At 44.5% G+C, this 19,954-nt stretch overlaps 1 protein-coding gene across 1 annotated transcript in view; it reads left to right on the top strand.

Moving 5' to 3' along the window:
* Nucleotides 1–19,954, top strand: part of C11H1orf232 (chromosome 11 C1orf232 homolog) — a 116,376-nt gene that overhangs the window by 85,670 nt on the left and 10,752 nt on the right. The window contains exon 3 of the mRNA XM_069622807.1: nucleotides 10,034–10,131. Coding sequence (XP_069478908.1) covers nucleotides 10,034–10,131 — 98 coding nt within the window. The remainder of the gene's footprint in view (nucleotides 1–10,033; nucleotides 10,132–19,954) is intronic.

Below are 19,954 nucleotides of genomic sequence, written 5' to 3'. Positions count from 1 at the left end.
AGGAAAAATTGAAATTGGGTTTCTTCTACAGACTTTTTTTCATCGCACAGGAAGGACCAGGCTGGTCTGAATACCATTCTAGACTTCTCTTCAAGCTGTGTCTCTCCCAAAAGAGATTCAAGATGATCTTTCTGGCATAGATGCAAGACAATCTTTCTGGCATAGATTCTAGACAGTCTTTCTGGCATAGATTCAAGACGATCTTTCTGGAATAGATTCAAGATGGTCTTTCTGGCATAGATGCAAGATGATCTTTCTGGCATAGATTCAGGACGATCTTTCTGGCATATTTTCAAGACAGTCTTTCTGGCATGGATTCAAGACGATCTTTCTGGCATAGATTCAAGATGATCTTTCTGGCATAGATTCAAGACGATCTTTCTGGCAAATATTCAAGGCGGTCTTTCTGGCATAGATTCAAGATAGGTCTTTCTGGCATAGATGCAATAAGCCCCTATGCCGGGGGACTGGCTACGTGCTGTGGACTTGCCTTCATGTACCTGTTTGGTTGCTTCGTCTGGTATTCCTAGGCAGTAGGCAACTCCAGTGAGGGGTCAATCACTGTGAGCCGGCCTGGCTCAATGAGTTTTTGCCAAAATGTGTATGAGCCAGCTATAAATATTGGCAGACAGGAGCTGTTACAAAGAAACAAAAATATAATGACCATAACAGGTTCATTTTAACACGCAATGGCAGTGGCTTCACAAGTTAAAACTGTAGTATGAAAATGTTGGTTAATATTTGAGCAAGATACTCCTCTTTCAAAAGTGATTTCTCTAAAACCATTATTTGCAGGTTGGAGAAATCTTAATTTAAAAGATTGCAAAATCGTACCTGACCTACTGTCACAAGACACACAAAGGAGGTTATCCCCATTAGAAATAGACATATTTCTGTTTCTTGTGCGCAGTTGTTATAAAAATGTAACAAAAGAGAAAGTGATAAAACACCCATGGCCAAGAAAACCGATTCAATTTAAGGATAATGCAACATGAATGATAATTTTTGTAATATATATGATAACATTCCCACATGGGTTGGGATACGTGGGAGAAACTGCTCGACCAGAGAAGAAACTAATTACTCAATGCAACATTGACATCAGAACTTGCAATATTAAGTCTGACATTTCCCAGCAGTAACTGAAAGTACAGGGTAAGTTTGATAAGTGGATTTTAGTCCTTTTTAAATTCTGGGTTTAGAGTAATTTTGCATGATGCCCATGTAAGAAGAGTCAATTTTTCCTTCAAACATTGTATAAATGTGTCTTTAATGGAGCAATCATATACGTTGTAATAAGAGGGCACCGAAGATATTTGTATAGTCGCTTCACTGGACAAATTAGTGATTGAAACTGTCGCAAACTGCCAAGTTATAGTCACTTGTATGACTGCCAAGTTAGAATCACTTGTCTGACTGCCAAATTAGAGTCACCTGTCGGATTTCCAAGTTAGAGTCGCTTGTCTGATTGCCAAATTAGAGTTGCGTGTCTGATTGCCAAGTTAGAGTCACTTGTCTGACTGCCAAATTAGAGTCACTTGTCTGATTGCCAAGTTAGAGTCGCTTGTCTGATTGCCAAATTAGAGTTGCTTGTCTGATTGCCAAGTTAGAGTCACTTGTCTGACTGCCAAGTTAGAGTCACTTGTCTGATTGCCAAGTTAGAGTCACTTGTCTGACTGCCAAATTAGAGTCACTTGTTTGATTGCCAAATTAGAGTTGCTTGTCTGATTGCCAAGTTAGAGTTGCTTGTCTGATTGCTAAATTAGAGTCACGTGTCTGACTGCCAAGTTACTTGTCTGATTGTCAAGTTAGAGTCACTTGTGTGATTTTCAAGTTAGAGTCACTTGTCTGACTGGCAAGTTAGAGTAACTTGTGTGATTTCCAAGTTAGAGTCACTTGTGTGATTGCCAAGTTAGAGTCACTTGTCTGACTGCCAAGTTAGAGTCACTTGTCTGATTGCTAAATTAGAGTCGCTTGTGTGATCTCCAAGTTAGAGTCGCTTGTCTGACTGGCAAGTTAGAGTCACTTTTGTGATTACCAAGTTAGAGTCACGCATGTGATTGCCAAGTTATAGTCACTTGTGAGATTTCCAAGTTAGAGTCACTTGTGAGATTTCCAAGTTAGAGTCACTTGTCTGATTGCCAAGTTAGAGTCACTTGTCTGATTGCTATGTTAGAGTCACTTGTCTGATTGCCACGTTAGAGTCACTTGTCTGATTGCCTCACCTAAGACCATTACATAGTAAAGCAGATATTTGGATGAGTGTGTGTGCCAACGTTCTAAAGATTAGAGTATAGATTGTCCATTAGTTTTGCTTTTTATCAAAATGCTCTCATAGTCTTATTCTTGTTCAGGGCTAGCCCCTTGTGAAAAAGTCTGGTATTCCCATCTTCTTTTATGTTTTTCATTTTAAGATAAGTGCACCGCCTTTGTTAGTAGATCCAAATATGTTCATTTATTTATTTTAATTTTAATTTTACATACTTGTTGGTAGCGGACAGGACCGGAGGTATCATGGCGCTAAAGTACATAGTTAGGATTAGATAGAAACAGTATGTTGTTACATGGTATCATAGATTGTGAATTTTAACAGTAAGGTGATTACATTGCAACACAGATCAAGAGTCAATTCAGGGTAGGTAGGGCAGTCAGCATCTTAGTTACTGATATTTGTTGAACAGTGAGGTGTTTACTTTTTTACGAAAGAGAGTGTAGGCATGTTATTTATTCCTTTCTCGTGGTAGTGCTCTTCTTTTATTTCTACAATGTGTTTCCGTGTGAGATATTCGGCTGGGAAGTGTCCCCTTCATTTTTAGAATCTTGAATCCATTTCTTCCTTTTCCGGTGTCACATGGAACACATGGATTCAGCATTAGCACAGGCTGGCCCTGTGTCGTTTGCTCGCCTAAGGCCTCAGTGAGCAGCGGACAGTGCAACTGCGATGCAGAGGTTTCACAGGAGAACCTGGAAGGGTCAAGTGATATAGAAGAGTTATATCATATGAGAGACATGAAAGGCTGTCAGCCCTTGTTGAGGATGTGGTACAGGATTAGCCGCACTTGCGTGCAATTTATCAACAAGATCTGGTCATTTACATTAGTTGAAGAAGCTCAGAAACCTCTGCCCCCTCTATTGGGATTGTACAGCAGTCTAAATTACCCCAAAATAGAAGAGTCACCCACGTTCTGCAGGAAAGCTGCCATTTTCCCTTGAACAGCTCTTCCTGTAACTCTTCCTGTAGTTTGGGATTTAGATTTGATATGTTAAGTGACAGGCACAGGGGAATTCCCCCAATACTGTTGAGTGCAAACATTTTGGGGAGCTCAGAGTATGTATTGCCAGAGGAAATAGGGGCTTGTAAAGGAGAAGTCGAGGTTACCGTGGTTTTGCCTCATAAGGTGTGCATTCTTCAATTCACTTCCGACCGACACAGCAAAAAAGTACAAAGATTAAAAAATAAAATTCAATCAAGTAGAATATTTCTATTTGTGACATACATCTTCCACCTTGACAGCTCGACCCGACCCAGACCGCCAAAACCGCACACCCGCTGCCACTCAGTGCGGCCCCGGCTGCATTTCTTAAGGCAGTACAACAGAACGGTTCATGTAGGAACTATTCCAGAAGATTCTAGCATCGCCAAAACCACACACTCGCTCGCACTCAGTGCGGCCCCCGGGTGCATTTTTTAAGGCAGTACAGAGCGGTCCATGTAGGAACTGTTCCAGAAGTTTCTAGGATCGCCAAAACTGCACACTCGCTCGCACTCAGTGCGGTGCTCTGCAGCCCTGGGCCCCGGCTGCATTTTTTAAGGCAGTACAACAAAACTGAACATGTAGGAACTGTTCCTGAATAATCTAGGATCACCAAGACCACACACTCACACACGCTCCTCGCATCTCTCCGCGCCCATGGCTGCTTTTATGAAGGGAGATGCAGCACAACAGAAATGTCCGTGTAGGAACTGTTCCTGGAGATTTTAGGACAGCCAAAACTGGCCCCTAAATTAGATCCCTCATTGCTTTGCTTACTTTATCAGTGCCTAAAGGAGGCCGAAACCTCCCCACGCTGTGGGTGTGAGGACAGCACTCCAGGGAGAGAAAAGTGGGAAAGTTAGTGGAAAAGGAGAAGAAAAATGAGCAAGTCAGAACCTCTGTCGAAAAAGCCAAGAAGGCCAACTCAATACAAGCAGAGATAGGAGATGGCTTGGCCAGATGACCCCTGACATATTAGAGGTCAAGATCGAATGACATGATAGATTAGGAGGGCTGCTGAGAACCTCGGCCCATACGTTGGCATGGGCCAGGCCTTGGGTTAGGCATACCAGGAGAAGTCAGCATGGGGCACTAGCTCAGTTTAAGAGTTTTGCAGACCTTTGAGAACCCAACTAAGGAAGAGATAATCCAACACAAAAGTAGCCTGGTGGGCGGAGTACCTGCCTTTACATTTCTAGAGACGCCTCTAAGTAAAGAGATGTACAAAGCAGTCTTGTCCAGGTAACACAGCAGAGAAACCCAAAAGGCAAGAGTGGGGTGATACAGGTCTTTCTCAGTAGCAGATTCAAAGCCCTCTCATTATCCAGGAAGCAATGTAAGGCCACATCAAAGAGACAGTTGAAGACGAAGACATCAAAAGACACCCAAATCAAGACATCCGCAAAGCAAAAGAAATATATTGGGGCAACAATAAACCACCCAGAGAATGCAAGTGACTTGAAGGGCACTGTATTGATTGCAGTCAACCTGGGAATTTGAGATTTAGATCAGGGAATTGGACTTTTGCGACTCAGGACATTAGGTCCTTTGGAATAGGGTTACTCCAGATGTCTTTATATCCCATCCTGACATGTGTTGGTTATAGAAACACCTATTTAGTGTTGTTTTGCACAACGCTTACATCCGGTAGGATTATCCCATGCCCTTGCGCTGAGTGCCAAGTAAAGAAGCGTCAACTCTCAGGTTCTTTAAAGCCAGAACAACACAGTAAATCCAAGGCAGGCAGAAGAGCAGGGGGAGGCGGGTCCCAATATAAAACGTGATTGTCTTGCGCTTACCTTAAATCAAAGGGCTCCTCTGCATAGGTCCTGTGATTTGAAAGATACTCAGAAATAGGGAATGCACCTTTTGGGGGTCTTCAAACCAGGGAGCTCGAGGTAACTTGAGATAGGGTTTGGCAAGAAGGAAGGCATTTCTTACGAATAATGGGGACTTCTTGTTTTGATTCTTAGCCAAGGCTTTTATCATAATATACTGCAGGGGATAAGAAAGACTATGTTATTAATCTTTGATGTCCAGGTGTTGTATTCCTCCCGCCTTGTGCAACTGCACATAGGTGCTAGCTGCATTGCTCGCTCCTATTAGTAGGTATCATCGACCTGGATACTCGCTCCCCATATGCATTACTCACACTGTTGCCCCTCTTCCTGCAGGTGTTGGCAGATCAGCCCATCTTCGCTGGGTGTCATGCAAAGAGGGATCACTGGTACTTCATACTGATTATTACAGTGATCATAGATAAATATGCATTCATTACCACGCACACAAAATAAAATGTATACTTTAAAAAAAAAATGTATTTTGTTTTGGTTAAAAAAATAAACCTTTACAAACATTATTTACTTCAAAGACCAAGGAAAGAAAGAAGAGAAACATAACTTAAATGATTACAGACTATCACATAAACCAATTCTATTTAAATATAGATTTCAGGTCAAACGGAATATATAAGATTTCCTTTACAAAACGGAAAAACAATAACAACACTTAAATTTCAAATAAAGAAAATACAAGACATACAATAGCCTCAGTCAATTAAAAATTCGAGATAAAAATACATAATCCATCAACGATAGTTCATCTTGTAAAATAGAATTTGACACATATTATACACTCATCTTGTCCAATGTAGTTCCAGCTGCTTGGGTTAGCTTACACCAAGGCATGGAGCTAATCTATATTTCATGGAGTGCAATCTGTCCCAAACCACATATTTGTGTCAAAAATCTGACTATGGCTATTTTTAAAGCTATTGCTTTTCCATGGAGCATCTCCCACCATAACATCTCACGATTGACAGCATCAGGATCAGGAACAAAATGGATGAATGCTATGATCCTTTGAGGTTTCAAAATAACACATTCCAGCAAAAGATGTTTCAATGTTTCAATTACAGACGGGTGTTTGCAGAATCTACAAGGTAGATGTATGCACAACCCATCTCTAATTTATTTTACCTCCCCTGTCAATAACACGTTAAACCTAAATCTTCGATATGTGATGCGAAAAAAGTGGGATCTGGGAATTTCATTAAATATGTTTCCCGAGTTCCGATTAGTTTACCATGGGGGACAAGCTGGAAATAGATTTTTGAGGCTCGTACTGATTCCACTGTGTAATTCCAATCAATGTATTGCAATAATTGCTTGATTTAGTCGGGTTTGTAATCAAAGTCTCATACTTTAGGCCTGTTTCTTCAAGTAGTTTAAGACATTGTATTTGTAGTGTCAGAAGCCAGGTTGAATCAGAACAACCCCTTTTTAGTTTGTCTCCTAGAGATGCAAGGAGGTTATTTGGAGCAGCCAGGATCAAATTCCTATAAAGTGCTAGTCTTCTCCACTGAGTCATACATTCAAGAGATAGAAGTCCCAACTCAAATCGCACAGAGTATTAAGGGGCCCACTTTTAAGCAAATAGTAAATGAGTTTATGTCAGATTTTACTTTCCAGTTCCTTCAAAAGAGAAGGAGAATAAAAGGGTAAGATGTACAACCCATAGAGCAATTTTGGAACCACTTTTAATTTATAAAATCTCAAAAGTGGAATAAGTGAATACTTGCAATATTTGTTAGCCACCTTTTTCATCTGTGAAATCAAGTTGGGAAGTCTATACAATTACGGTATAGATTTTTCCTATGACAGTCAAAGACCGAATACAGCATAGATCTAATTCTCGGAAGTGTAATGATGTTTAAATGCCATCTAAATGAGATTTTATTTTTACAATTGGTTAAAGTCATTATGACTGTTTTGTTCACATTTTCTATAAGACCATTTTCTTTGGTGTAGCTTTCGAAAGCCAGTAGCTTAAGTTGAAGACCTATCAGAGAACCATCTATTAACAAGAAATCGTCTGCATATGCACACCAATTTGTAATGCAGCCCTCAATTTTTGGCGATATCAAAAAGTTGGCTTCTAGAGTCATCCAAGCATCGAGCATAGAGATTAAAAAGGGTTGGTGCAAAGAGACACCCGTGACGAAGTCCATTTGCAGTAGGTATTGGACTTGAAAGATCTCCCTGTAAATTTAGGTGGACTTGAATTAGGGTCCCCTCGTGTAGATGAATTAATACGGTAAGGATACCCCAAGGCATCCCAAGTTGAAACAACTTATTCCACAATAATGCACGGTCTAATTTTTCGAAGGCCAAAGAGAGATCAACTGCCACTATATAAATGAGTGGGGCCGAAGACTTACATGCTTTTTCCAATAGGAAAGTAAATAAAAGTGCACCAATTTCTGTGCCCATGCCTTTACGGAAGCCAAATTGTTTATTAGAGAGGATATTTCCTGATTCAGTCCAATCAACTATATGTTTGAGGACCATACCTGCAAAGATTTTAGAATCAGTATCCATTAACACTATCGGGCGATAGTCTATGGGAAGAGTTCTATCCCCTTTCTTGTACATTGGGATGATATAGGAGATGTTCCAAGAAGAGGGGATAGTTTGAGTCACTTTAATGTCTGAAAATAGTAGAAAGAGCCCTTTCGCCCATACCTCCGGATTCATCTTCAAGACCACATTTGATAACCCGTTAGGGCCCGGCGATCTGGAGGAACTGGAGGACCTAATCTGCAATTCAATGTCGGAAATAGAGAAATCACAGTCCCAGGAATGGGTTTTTAGTTCCTCTAATGTCTTTGATCTTACATATCCCCTTCTATATAAAGAAGAGAAATGAGCAGTCCAAGTACTTTCTAGGATACAGTTGGATTGAGTGGCAACCTCAGGGTTTTCTAGATGATTAATAAGAGACCAAAATTGACGCCCAGAGGTTTGTTTTAGGGCTTTCATCATTGCTTCACTGTCTGCTTGATGCATATTAGCTTTATGATTCTTCACCCAATTTTTCTTTTTTTGTTTTGTTCGAGCGGTGAGTTTTTGTTTTAGTGACCATTCTAAATCAGCCTTAAGAATCCTTCTTAAGTTACGGTTGGCCCAATTTTTCATAGCCCTAATTAAAGGGTCATAAGAGTGAGCTCGGGGGATCTGAGGCTCACATTTCGCTATAGTTACACTCGAGGATTCTATCATTGATTTCAGGTAACCGGGAAAGGAGTCAGCCCTAAACAAGCAGTATCTTTTGTCCCACATATTATTGTGATATTCACGCAGGAAGGTACTATTGAGCTTAACCCCATTTCCCGGATGCCATGTAATTCTGTTACTGCTTAGGTTGATTTTTAGGGTTTAGTTCATTTCTTCTCTAAGAGTCCTACTTGATCTCCAGCATACAGTAAGTTCCAAAAATGTATGATCACTCATTTTCGAATCCACAACTTCAAATTTTGTACATGCATCTAGCAGTTTTTTGGACATGAATATAAGATCTATACAAGAGTTTTTATGACCATTGGTCCAGGTAAATACGTTAATGTCAGAATTGAAAGACATATTTACGTGGAAAAGATCCCAACTTCTAAACAGGTTGTTCCAAATAACGCCTTGAACCAGCTTTCTATTAGCATCATATGGAGTACCTTCATTTTTCTGATCATTAGCAGAATATACAGTCGTACTGGAGCCATAATTTTTTATCGTATCAATTAATTGGTTAATTTCTGCATTAAAATCTCCTGCCACCAAAATAAACAGTCCTTTGAATTTGGTTGTCATGTTAGTCACGCATCCCTGAATTAGGTGGATCATTTTTGCAATGTCTGCAATTGGGTTCCAGTAAATGTTAATGATCAGAATATGAAAAGCCCCAGTCTCATGTGAAAACTCAGGAACTACCATTATTGAACCTACAGATATGTCACAGCATTCAAGTATCACCATTCCTATTGAAGTGCTAATACCAATAATAAGACCTCCTGAGGGTCTACCTCTTGCTGTATTTTTGGCTAACTGATGTTTACATATAAATCCATCTAAGTGGATAGGAGAGGTAAGCCAGGATTCTTGTATACAAAAGAATTTCAAAGGAGCGCATACTTGTATTTAGACCAGGATTTAGGGACAGAAAAGTATAGAACTTGCAAATATATTTGGGTGTGTAGCTGCCATGATCCCCAAATATCACAGAAATGAAGCTATGGACTGGAAATCCACTTGGTCAGGCAGATTTATAAAAGTATTAGAAGATAATATCATGTACAATTTCTAATTACACTCTTAAAATAATTGGGAACGGAGACAACTAGATGAATTTATATATTCTAGCAGTATATCATTTGTTCTTTCCAATTCCACCACTGGGATATTTGAGAAAGGTGTCTGGGGGAGTTCTCTAATTATTCAAGTACAATATAAATTGCTATTTCTAATTCCGGTCTTAGTCTGTTTGCGATAGGGAGAAGTTGATTTCTTTAAATGTTCTAGGTCAATAGCATTGGCCATTTCTATTCCTCTCCAGGCTTAGACTATTTGAGGAGGGGGCAAGCAGATTTAATTAAATATTCAAAGGCAATAGCATTTGCTATTTCTAATTACAATCATAGGCTCTTTGGAGTTGGGATGGCTACACTTTACATGCACTATATTCCCTGTATGTTTGCTGTGTTGGGTTAGCTGACTTTAAGAAAATCACACACACTGTGTCCTTTGTAGTATGCTACAGACTGCAGAATACAATTAGTTTGACATAGCTGAAATTGTACTGTCTCGTGTGCGGTCTGGGAGTCAGGTGCAGACAGGGGTGAAGCAGACTACTGTGTAGTGGGACTCTTATGAAGCCATTTGTTGAACTATGGATGAGGGCATGAATCACCTTTCATAGTCTTTCTAATGCTGCCATCCTTCTGTCCGCAGGTGCAGGGCGCAGGGGCCAAGGGTTGGAGGACAATGGCTTCATTATTCAACAAGGAGGACGAAGACCAGCTGCTGACTCCGGAGCCCATCCCTGACCAGTAAGCATCATCTAGCCTCAGGTTTCTGCTCTCACAGCAGGCTGGAGAGCTCCAGGGCCAACTGCTGGAAGACAAAACAGCCGAGCAGGGGATAGGTGTTGCGGTGCCCAAACTGGTATTGGGGGACTTCAAAGGGACCTGGAAGAGGTCTACGAATTGAGATTGCATCACATTTTCCAAGGATTGGAACAATTCAACAAAGTGAAATTGGGGAAACTTAGGGTTGATTAAAGAAAGTTTGCAAACTGGTATGTAGGAGTTTAGGATAAAATGCAAATTGCCTAGAAATAGGAATGGTGGATTACATGGCGGCCAGAGCATATTGGGATGGGTTAGAGGAACCGCGGGAGGGGAGCTAGCCTACAAAATGTGATTGGGTCAAGCATAGGCTAGGTGGGGTTCTCTTTGGCAGCCAACAGAGTGACAATAGAACGGACTGGAGGAGACCTAAAATCTGTGATTGAGGGGAATTTAGAAGGGGCTGTTCAAGAAATACAGACAGGGATTGAGGGGTATTCAGAAGGGACTGAAGGATAATTACATAGTGGGATTGATCGGGCATTTCTAATGGAATGGGCAACTACAAACTAGGATTGGAGGGAATTTAGAGGGTGCTGTACAAGAACTACAGACATGGATTGACGGGTATTCAGAAGGGGCTGGAGGAGGACTACTTAGTGGGATTAATCAGGCATCTCAAATGGAATGGGGAACTACAAACTGGGATTGGAGGGAATTTAAAAGGGACTGGAAAAGGACTACAAACTAAGAATGATGGGGCTCTTAAGAGCATCCACAGGTGGGCGTCCTCACTCATGACGCAATCCTGCTGCGACGCCGCCTGTCTGCCAGCACCCGCAGAAAAGCAGCTCTCAGGTACTAGAGACACACAATCACCAGTCAGTGTACTACAGAACTGAGTGGGCTGAAAGTGAATCCACTAGAAGAGAACCGCACGTATATGCAGACACCTGCATGTTATATGTAAAGTGAGCACCCCTCCGATCCATTCCATAAATAGGGTATATCTGTTACAGCAGAAATACATTGGTGGAGAGCTAAACATTTTACCCAATACTAAAGAGGGACAGTGATAGAGTGTGGTAACATCTGGAGGTTGTCTCCACCACATTTACGACAGAACCAGCGTGGCGGGGTACTGTGAGCCAAGCCAACACCCGAGACGGATCAGGCTGAACAACCCACAGAGGCACAACAGGTCACCATGACATCCACATCCAGAGTGGCTTTCCTCCGGAGGCCGCTCTCTTTCACTTTGATCCCTCAGAGTGACAAAGGCCTGAGGTGGGTGGAATGGGTAGAGGACTTTGTTAAGGCAGCGGGGGAAGAAAAATCACCTTCCCTCACCAAACCTCACATGGAAAGAGATGAAGGCCATCATAAAAACAATTCCTCAAGGAGAAAGAAACACATACAAAAACTTAATTGAAGCACTAAACAAAATCTTGTAATTCAACCCAACTGAGATTTTGAACGATATGTTTTCAACCAATGTACGCAACAGGCAAAAGAGACCATTGACTAATTCATAACGTGGCTATGCCAAAAGTCAGTAGACTTCCAATTCTCTCCGTTCTCCCATGATGAGGCCACCAGGCTCCATGTAACCGAAGGGTGTATCTCCCCCAATTTCAGAAAACAACTTCTGAAGAAACCTCTTCCCATAGATGAGGTCCTAGAGATGGCCAGAATTTACGAAAAAGTTGATGGGCAAGCGGCAGCTATGGAAAACACCCCAACCAAGAAACAAAACAAGGGAGAACTAATAGCAGCGATACAGGCACAGAAACCAGTAGACCGGATACAGTTTACAAGCCGACCCAACCACCCAACAGACAACCAAGCAGGGCCCAGAGACTATGCTACAGATGCGGGTTAGCTTTCCTGCACACAGGCACATTCCCTGCACTCACGCAATAATGTTTGAACTGTGGCAGAGAAGGCCATTTCCAAGTCATCTGTCGAGAAGGCAGACTGTTGCCGACCCTGAGAGCATTCCCTGCAAACACATGGAGGCAGGGCAACAGAACGTATCCCTCCCTGCAAAACAGAGGCAGGCCGCAGCCAGCGTATACATCTGGTCCTCGAAACTACATGAGGGCAGTTGAGGAGTTGCCAGATGACGGATAAACTCAATGGGAAGACCAACCCTCCCAATACACACGCTATGGAGATGAGTACGAGGACCCTCCATACCCATATCACGGACATGCCATTAATCCAGCAGATGAATACATTGGATACCAGTCCAACCAAGAGTACCTGGATGAATATGTCAACTTGATACAGAACAGCCGGGAGGTGGAGGAAGCACCAAAAGTGGCTGTTAACATCAGGGACAAAATTCAGTTTCCTTATAGATACAGGAGTGACCGTGAACATCATGGGGGAGCAGGAATTCCTGCAGATGGCTGACAGAAACACCTTGTCCAGGTCAATGGCGAGGATCTTCCAATTGGGGTGCCTGCCGCCCACTACAATCTGTTGGTCAGTTTCAGTACACACTAATGCACAGACGGCGGTCGACGGAGGCCATGATCCACGTAATTCGCAGCCCCATGAAAGGGAGCTGCCTACTTAGCTACAAAACAGCAAACCAAATGGATCTTATTGACATCCACTATAAGGACAGCAATTTCGTCCAGTCCACCAGGAGCGCGCAGAACCTGGGAGACTCAGTCTACACGATAACCATGACACCCCTCAACCAAGGACACCAACCAGGCCAGGTTTCCACTGCTATTCAAGGGACTGGGCAAACTTGAGGGAAAATCATTAAACTGCACATTTACAACGCAATCAGGCCTGTGCCAAAACACCCGCGCAGAGTGGGTTCCCACCTCCAAGAAGCAATATCACATGAATTGGAACAACTACTGCATAATTACATCATTGAGTGAGCCACAGGGCCCACACCATGGATCTCCCGGCTAGTGTTGGTCCCTAAAGAAGGTGGCAAGATAAGACTTTGTATTGACATGAGAGTCGCTAACACTGCCATCCAATGAGAGCGCCATCCTGGCCCCAGTATTGAGGGCATGATTGTGCAGCTAAATAGAGCCACCACTTTTTCAATGCTTGACCTCAATCGGGGCTACAAACAGTTGGAGCTGCACCCCAACTCCAGGGTCATCATGAACTTCTCGACACACATACTTTTTCAGTACAAGAGGTTACATTTTGGTATCTCCTCTGCAGCAGAGAAATTTCAGGAGGTTATCCGCCAGGTGATCCTTCCCATCAAGTCGGCACTGAATTACAGCGATGACATTCTGGTTATGGGACTTCCCAGGAGGAGCACGACCAGGAGGAGCACGACCAGGCGTTGCTGGAGACATGTCCTACAGGAAGCTGGGTTAACCTTTAACCTAGCCAAATACAACATCAACAAGAAGAAATTGAGATTCTTCCGGCATATGTTCTCGGATGCAGGAATGGCCCCAGACCCTGATAAAGTCAGCACTATCGCAAACCTAGCGGCCCCTGCCCAGGTGGCAGATGCACATTTATTTTTGGGCATGGCCGGCTACTGTGCCAGATACCTTCTGCACTATGCCTCACAGACTGAACCACTCCAACGGCTTCTACAAAAAGACTCCACCTTTGAGTGGACGGAAGAATGTCAGAAATTTTTTGTTGGTATCAAGAACGCGCTCGCAGAAGCAAAACGGCTGGCCTACATTGACCCCAATTGGCACACCGAGATCATTGTAAATGCGAGCCCTGTCGGCCTGTCAGACTGGGCACCCTATGAGCACAGGCATAAGATAAAGACACTCTCCCCAAACACATCATGGTGTATGCTAGCAGGGACCTCTCCCCTACATAACAAGCATATTTTCAGGCCGAGAAGGAGAGCCTAGCCATGGTCTGGGCATGTACACATTTTCACAATTTTGACATTGGCAAGACTTTCACGCTTTTCACCGACCATCAAACACTGCTCTTACTGTTTGGCAACCCTCACACCAAGATGCCACCCAGGATTTAAAGGTGGGGCAACCTCCTACAAGACTATGGGCCTCATTACAAGGAGGGCGGTAAGGGGTTAACGGTGCCGGTAAAGGTGCCGGAGCCGCTAACCCCTTACCGCTCTATTACGAGGTCTGCTCGCAGGTGGTATTACCAGGCGGCCTTAGCGGGTCCCGCAAGCAGCCCAGCATGCTAACAACGGGCCCGTTATTAACAAGCCCGTTATTAGCATGTGCCTCAATCCCATTGAGCCCTATGGGGGCTCGAATAGGAATGGGGATGTACCGGGTCCGGGTTCCTTGAATGAGGAATTACTGTGTCCTCCAAGGTTGGAATCTAGAATACATCAATTTTGTCACTGCCAACACACTACCGCCCGCACTTACACTAGACACGGAGGCCCAGGAATCAGCGAACAACCCATCCATAGCTCTGGCCATCCAACTCACGAACAGGTACAAATGGAGGAACTACTGCAGGCAGTTTGCGGCACACCCAGATGCGAACCAGACAGAGGTGGACCGGGTTGGCAAAGATTTACAAAGAACTGGCCGTGATGGATGACACAATCCTACTCAGGGGATACTTGCGTTGAGACAGTCAATAAGACACACTGCACATGAAGGCTGCAGGGGCACCGAGAACACAAAGAAACAACTAAGACAGCACATATGGTTCCAGTATATGGGCACACTGGTGGAGGACATGGTACGACAGTGCCCTACATGCCAATGCACCGCTCAAGCTGATTCCCTATTCCTGCTAAACACAGATTCCAGAAAGACCATGGGACAGAGTCTCAGTTGACTTCTATGGACCATTGGACACTGGACAATACCTGCTGGTCTTCATTAACGAATTTGCATGATTTCCCATAGCTGTTTTTGCATTTATTTGCAGCGCACATAACCCGTAGGTATCTAGGCGCTAGTTTCCTTGTGGAAGGGCAGGTTATTTATAACGTGCTCATTTTATTTATTTATTTATTTTCCAAGCGTGTGTCCTGGATTTGAACCTGTGTTTGCTCAGAGTGGTCTTGCTTCCAAGACCCACGCATTGCCACAGAGCTATCCTCCCGCCCGAGTGAAAAAAGCATCATCAACAGCATTTCCCCAAGTAGCTGCAATCATCAACGATGTGCTCAGTGAATGGGGGATCCCAAAGACCATTAACTCAGACAACAGACCCCCATTTAACAGCCATGATTTGGCAACGTATGCCTGACATATGGGGATTGATCACCAAGAGATAACGCCCAGATGGCCCCAAGCAAATGGGATAGCTGAAAGATGTATGTCCTCCATCCAAAGGACCATTCAGCGAGCACACATCCTCTCACCAAGCGCTCTGCAGCATGCTAAGAGACTACAGAAACACGCCCCATGAGGCCACTGGAAAGCCCCATCTGAAATCATGATGGACTATCAAGTAAACTCCAGGCTTATCAACACGCCGACCAATCGAGGAGACATGGACACTGAGATAATAAGAAGGGACACTGCAAGGTAGCAACAAGATAAGGAAAAAGCCGAGCGCAGGAGAGGGGCCAGTTCAAAAGAACTGGTAGTAGGAGACAAGGTCTGCGTGAGACAACAGGGGCAAAGGAAAACAGACCCCTATACAGACCACACCCACTTAATGTCACAGCAATAAAAGGGTCCATGATAAAAGCGGGAAACGAGGACCAAGATTTGACGAGAAACGCCTCACATTACAAGCGATCGATCAGAGGCGGTGAAGGCACCAGCGAGGTAGCAGAATACAAGGTGGAAAGAGATGGGCCATTGGACGAACCATGGAGGCCTCCACCCCCAAATAAAGAAGGTTCACAAGGTCAGTCGTGAGAATCCCAAGGAGAGACTTCCAGCAGTGGCAGTGGTTGCCCCCATAGGATGACCAAGAGGCCAAGCGAATGCTAGAAGAATGCCGAGACTGACCAAAGAAAATTTCAGGGGTTATGTTACTTTGGAAAGAACACCGTGCCTTTAAGACGGACCCACATGGGAGGGAATCACGTGGGCTAGAGGAGGTGGGGGAGAAAGCCACGGGGTCTTTTCAGTTGTATGGAGAATAACGTAGAGTGCAGTTCCAGTCCACCTGTGTCCTGTGTTTTTTCCTTTCCACTCTACCCCTTGTCAGGGGTAACAAATTGTATACATTAAATTAGATAAATGTATCAAAGTCAAGTAGGATTCTATTTAGAAATGTAAAATAAACTTTTTTCAGTCTAGTACATCTAGTAAAAAGCATGTAGTAAATATATAAAGGGATGCCTACGAGTACCTTGTACGGCTAAACAGAGGTGGTACATGAAGGAATCTTCTGCAATACAGACACACAGACAAGGACATTGTATTCTTGTTATCAGCATTCCTCCCTCTTCTCCGTAGTAACATCAGGGTGGCTTTGATTTCACTTCCATCTGCGAGTGGGTGCAGAGTGCCTCCAACTCACTGGAGATATATGCACATAAAGACTCATGCCCCAGACATCCCTTCCACAGCTGCAAGTGCCCCGAAATGTTACAGGGACAGATGGAGAGCATAGTGGTGCTGTGCGGAGTTGCAGAGCACTGAAGCCCCTTACACATGATCTCAAAATTACAGACTAGTGTTTCAAACCCCTCGCTTTCCACCATGAAGGATAGCTAGCCAGCCAATCGGAATAGGACAGAGAACGATGAGGAGCAGTTCAGATCTGGGGTTCCTAAACAGGAGGAGAAGCACCAGAGCGAAAGGTGGGGGACCTGGGGTAGGGCCAATCCAAAGAGTGAAGGGAAAATGAAAGAGCAGAGGAACCAATACTGAGGATTACTGAATATTCCCAATAAACATAACCCCTATGAAAGAGCCACACTGGCGGTAGGGAATGGCACAACCACGACAGCGTTCCAGGAGGAGGGTGGTGATGCAAGCAAAAAATAGAAGAAATACTCTTAAGCCTGCTGAGGGTGTTGATTCAACTGCTGAAGAATCCTGAAGCCAAAGGGAGATTAGCACCAGCCTACTGAGGGTTTTATCTCACCCCCCTGGTAGAGTCCAGAGAACGTAAGGTGAAAGCCAGAGCCTGGGGAGGGCACAAGCCGTGGATGGAGAATCCCGGCTGAAGCATGCTGGCCACTATATCCCTGAGACTGATAGGTCAAGAAGCATGCATACTGTGTGCCTTAGAGTAGTGATGGTTCACAAAGTATTGTCACTTCTCCCCAGGTGGGAACCCTTTCCTATGATTCTAGGGAGGAGAGGCCGATAGTCTGCCTAGGTGTGGATTAATGCGGGAGGACCTCATTGAGCGGGACTTCCTCTCTGGGGACAAGGACTACCACCTACATTACAGCCCGTTGAGCCACATCACTCCCCAACATTCTCTAGCCCCCTCTTCCACACCTAGCCATTTAATTGACAGTAAGCCCATGTATTTCTGTAGCACATGGGATATTGCAGAATATACTGAGACGAGAAAGAACACAACAACCATGTAGAGTAATCAACTCTTAAGTACTGCCACGAGGTGGCTCACCAGAGACATGAGGAGCACCACAGAGACATTTTCTGCAGGTGTTGACGCTGCGTCGGGGTGTAGCACTGAAGATAAAAAGGAAAGAGAAGAGGGACTAAGGGGAAACAAAATGCGGGGAAGCCAGGAGCCCGCTGCAGCTCGGAAGTTTTGAACTCTGACTAAGGGCTGGAAGATAGGCTATGCAAGGATGCCAGTGGCAGGCTGCGAGAGTCCGTTCTGGGTCTGGTAGGAGCAGGCCCAACTGGGGAGGAAACAAGCAGCGAGATCACAACAAGGTGGACCATCGGGTCCCAGAGTGAGGCCAAGACTGTAAGGAGCGGAGGACCATGAAAGTGCAATGGGACCGTCAAAGCAGACGGGGAGAGCAGATGAAGTCGCTGACAATGAACCCCATCCCAGGAAGGACCGGTGACATGCTGCATCCTACAAGAAGATAAAGGGAGGCATGGGACAACTGGTAGGGATACAGAGGAGGCAGAGAGAGGGACACAACGGGATGGTCCTCACCCAAGTGGCAGCTATAGGGCTATTGGAGAAAAGAGCTGTGTAGAGTACATCAGGAAGGATCTTCCTCATGCCAGTATCAACGAGGCAGCTAATGGACATTGGAAGAGTAAAGCAAGCATTCAAGGACAACGTCCTCATCGCAGTGGCAGTCATAAGCCCACTGACCACCAAAGAAGTGTCTGGGACCCTAGCAACACTGAAGCACGCATCCAAGGAGAACATCCTCATCACAGTGGCAGCCATAAACCCACTGACCACCAGCGAAGGGTCTGGGACTCTAGCAACACTGAAGCAAGTACCCAAGGAGAACATCCTCATCACAGGGGCAGCCATAAACCCACTGACCACCAGCGAAAGGTCTGGGACCCTATCAAGAGTGAACCAGGCATTCAAGGAGAAAGTGCCCTTTGCAGTAGCAGAGAAAGGCCCACTGACCACCAGAGAAGGGTCTGGGACCTTAGCAACACTGAAGCACGTACCCAAGGAGAACATCCTCCTCACAGTGGCAGCCATAAACGCACTGACCACCAGCGAAGGGCCTGGGACTCTAGCAACACTGAAGCAAGTACCCAAGGAGAACATCCTCATCATAGTGGCGGCCATAGGCCCACTGACCACCAGCAAAAGGTCTGTGACTCTAGCGACAATGAAGCAAGTACCAGAGGAGAACATCCTCACCACAGTGCAGCCATCCGCCCAATGACAACCAGAGAAGGGTTGGGAACCCTACCAAGAGTGAACCAGGCATTCGAGGAGAACTTGCACATTGCAGTGGCAGAAAAAGGCCTACTGTCCAACAGTGAAGGGTCTGGGACTCCAACACAAAGGATCTGAAAACCCAAGGAGAACTTCCTCTGCGCAGTGGCAAAGATAAGTCCATTGACCAGTAGAGAAAGGTTTGGGACTTTCTTGGTGCTGAGAGAAAAACATACATCAAGTTGTAAAACATGAAAAAGGACTTTTTAAAAATCAGGAGAAGGGAGTTATTCTCCTGGAGACGACAGAAAACCCCCTTGGACATGAACAGGAGACACCAGGGGAATGGAGCCATTCCCCCCTGGTCTTGTTGTGAACTGTACCAGGAGACGGGAGTCATTCTCCGGGTCTAACGCGTCGAGCTGTGCAAATACACGGTGGCACCCGCAAGCCAGGGGAAGGAAGTCATTCCCCCTGGCAACCTTTGTGCAAGAGAACATTCTTTTAAACACCAACCAGATACCAGGAGAAGGCAGTCATTCCCCAGGGGAAGAAACTTTCTGTTGGATTATATTAGTCTTTAGTTGTAGTGTAAGGGATAAAAGTAGGTTGTGACACAGGATGGTGGACTTTGAGTTTGACGGACATCCTGACAGATCCTTTAGTATTTGTTTGAGGCAGGGAAACCCTCTTAGATGATAGTGATAGTGGGGCAATATTCCCAATAGTAAAAGTCTGTAACCACAATCATGCCACCCTTGTGTCAGCTTCCGTCTTTGACACCCTTACAGTAGGACAATCCAGACTCAGACTAGTGGTCCCGAAAGAGATGTCCTTTCAAAAATCTGATCCTCATCCTGTCACCTTTGAGCATCATTCCCTCTTTAGCTATAGCTGGAGCCCTCTAGCCCTTTAGGTTTTTTTGGACCCTGGCTTGTTTTTTTGGCAAAGATAAAGGTGTTGAACTTCAGTCTGATTGTTATTTTGGTGCCATACCCTTGCAATGCTCAAAGAGAGATCAGTAGAATGTAGCAGTTCCCTTGTGGATCTCGCTTTACCTTGTGCACAAACATGAGTGGCAGGGTTCTGGTTCCAATGAGGTGTGGAA

This window comes from Ambystoma mexicanum, chromosome 11 (genome assembly GCF_040938575.1).
Source record: "Ambystoma mexicanum isolate Mex_15411 chromosome 11, UKY_AmexF1_1, whole genome shotgun sequence".
NCBI lineage: Eukaryota > Metazoa > Chordata > Amphibia > Caudata > Ambystomatidae > Ambystoma > Ambystoma mexicanum.
This window is presented reverse-complemented; position numbering and strand designations above follow the sequence as displayed.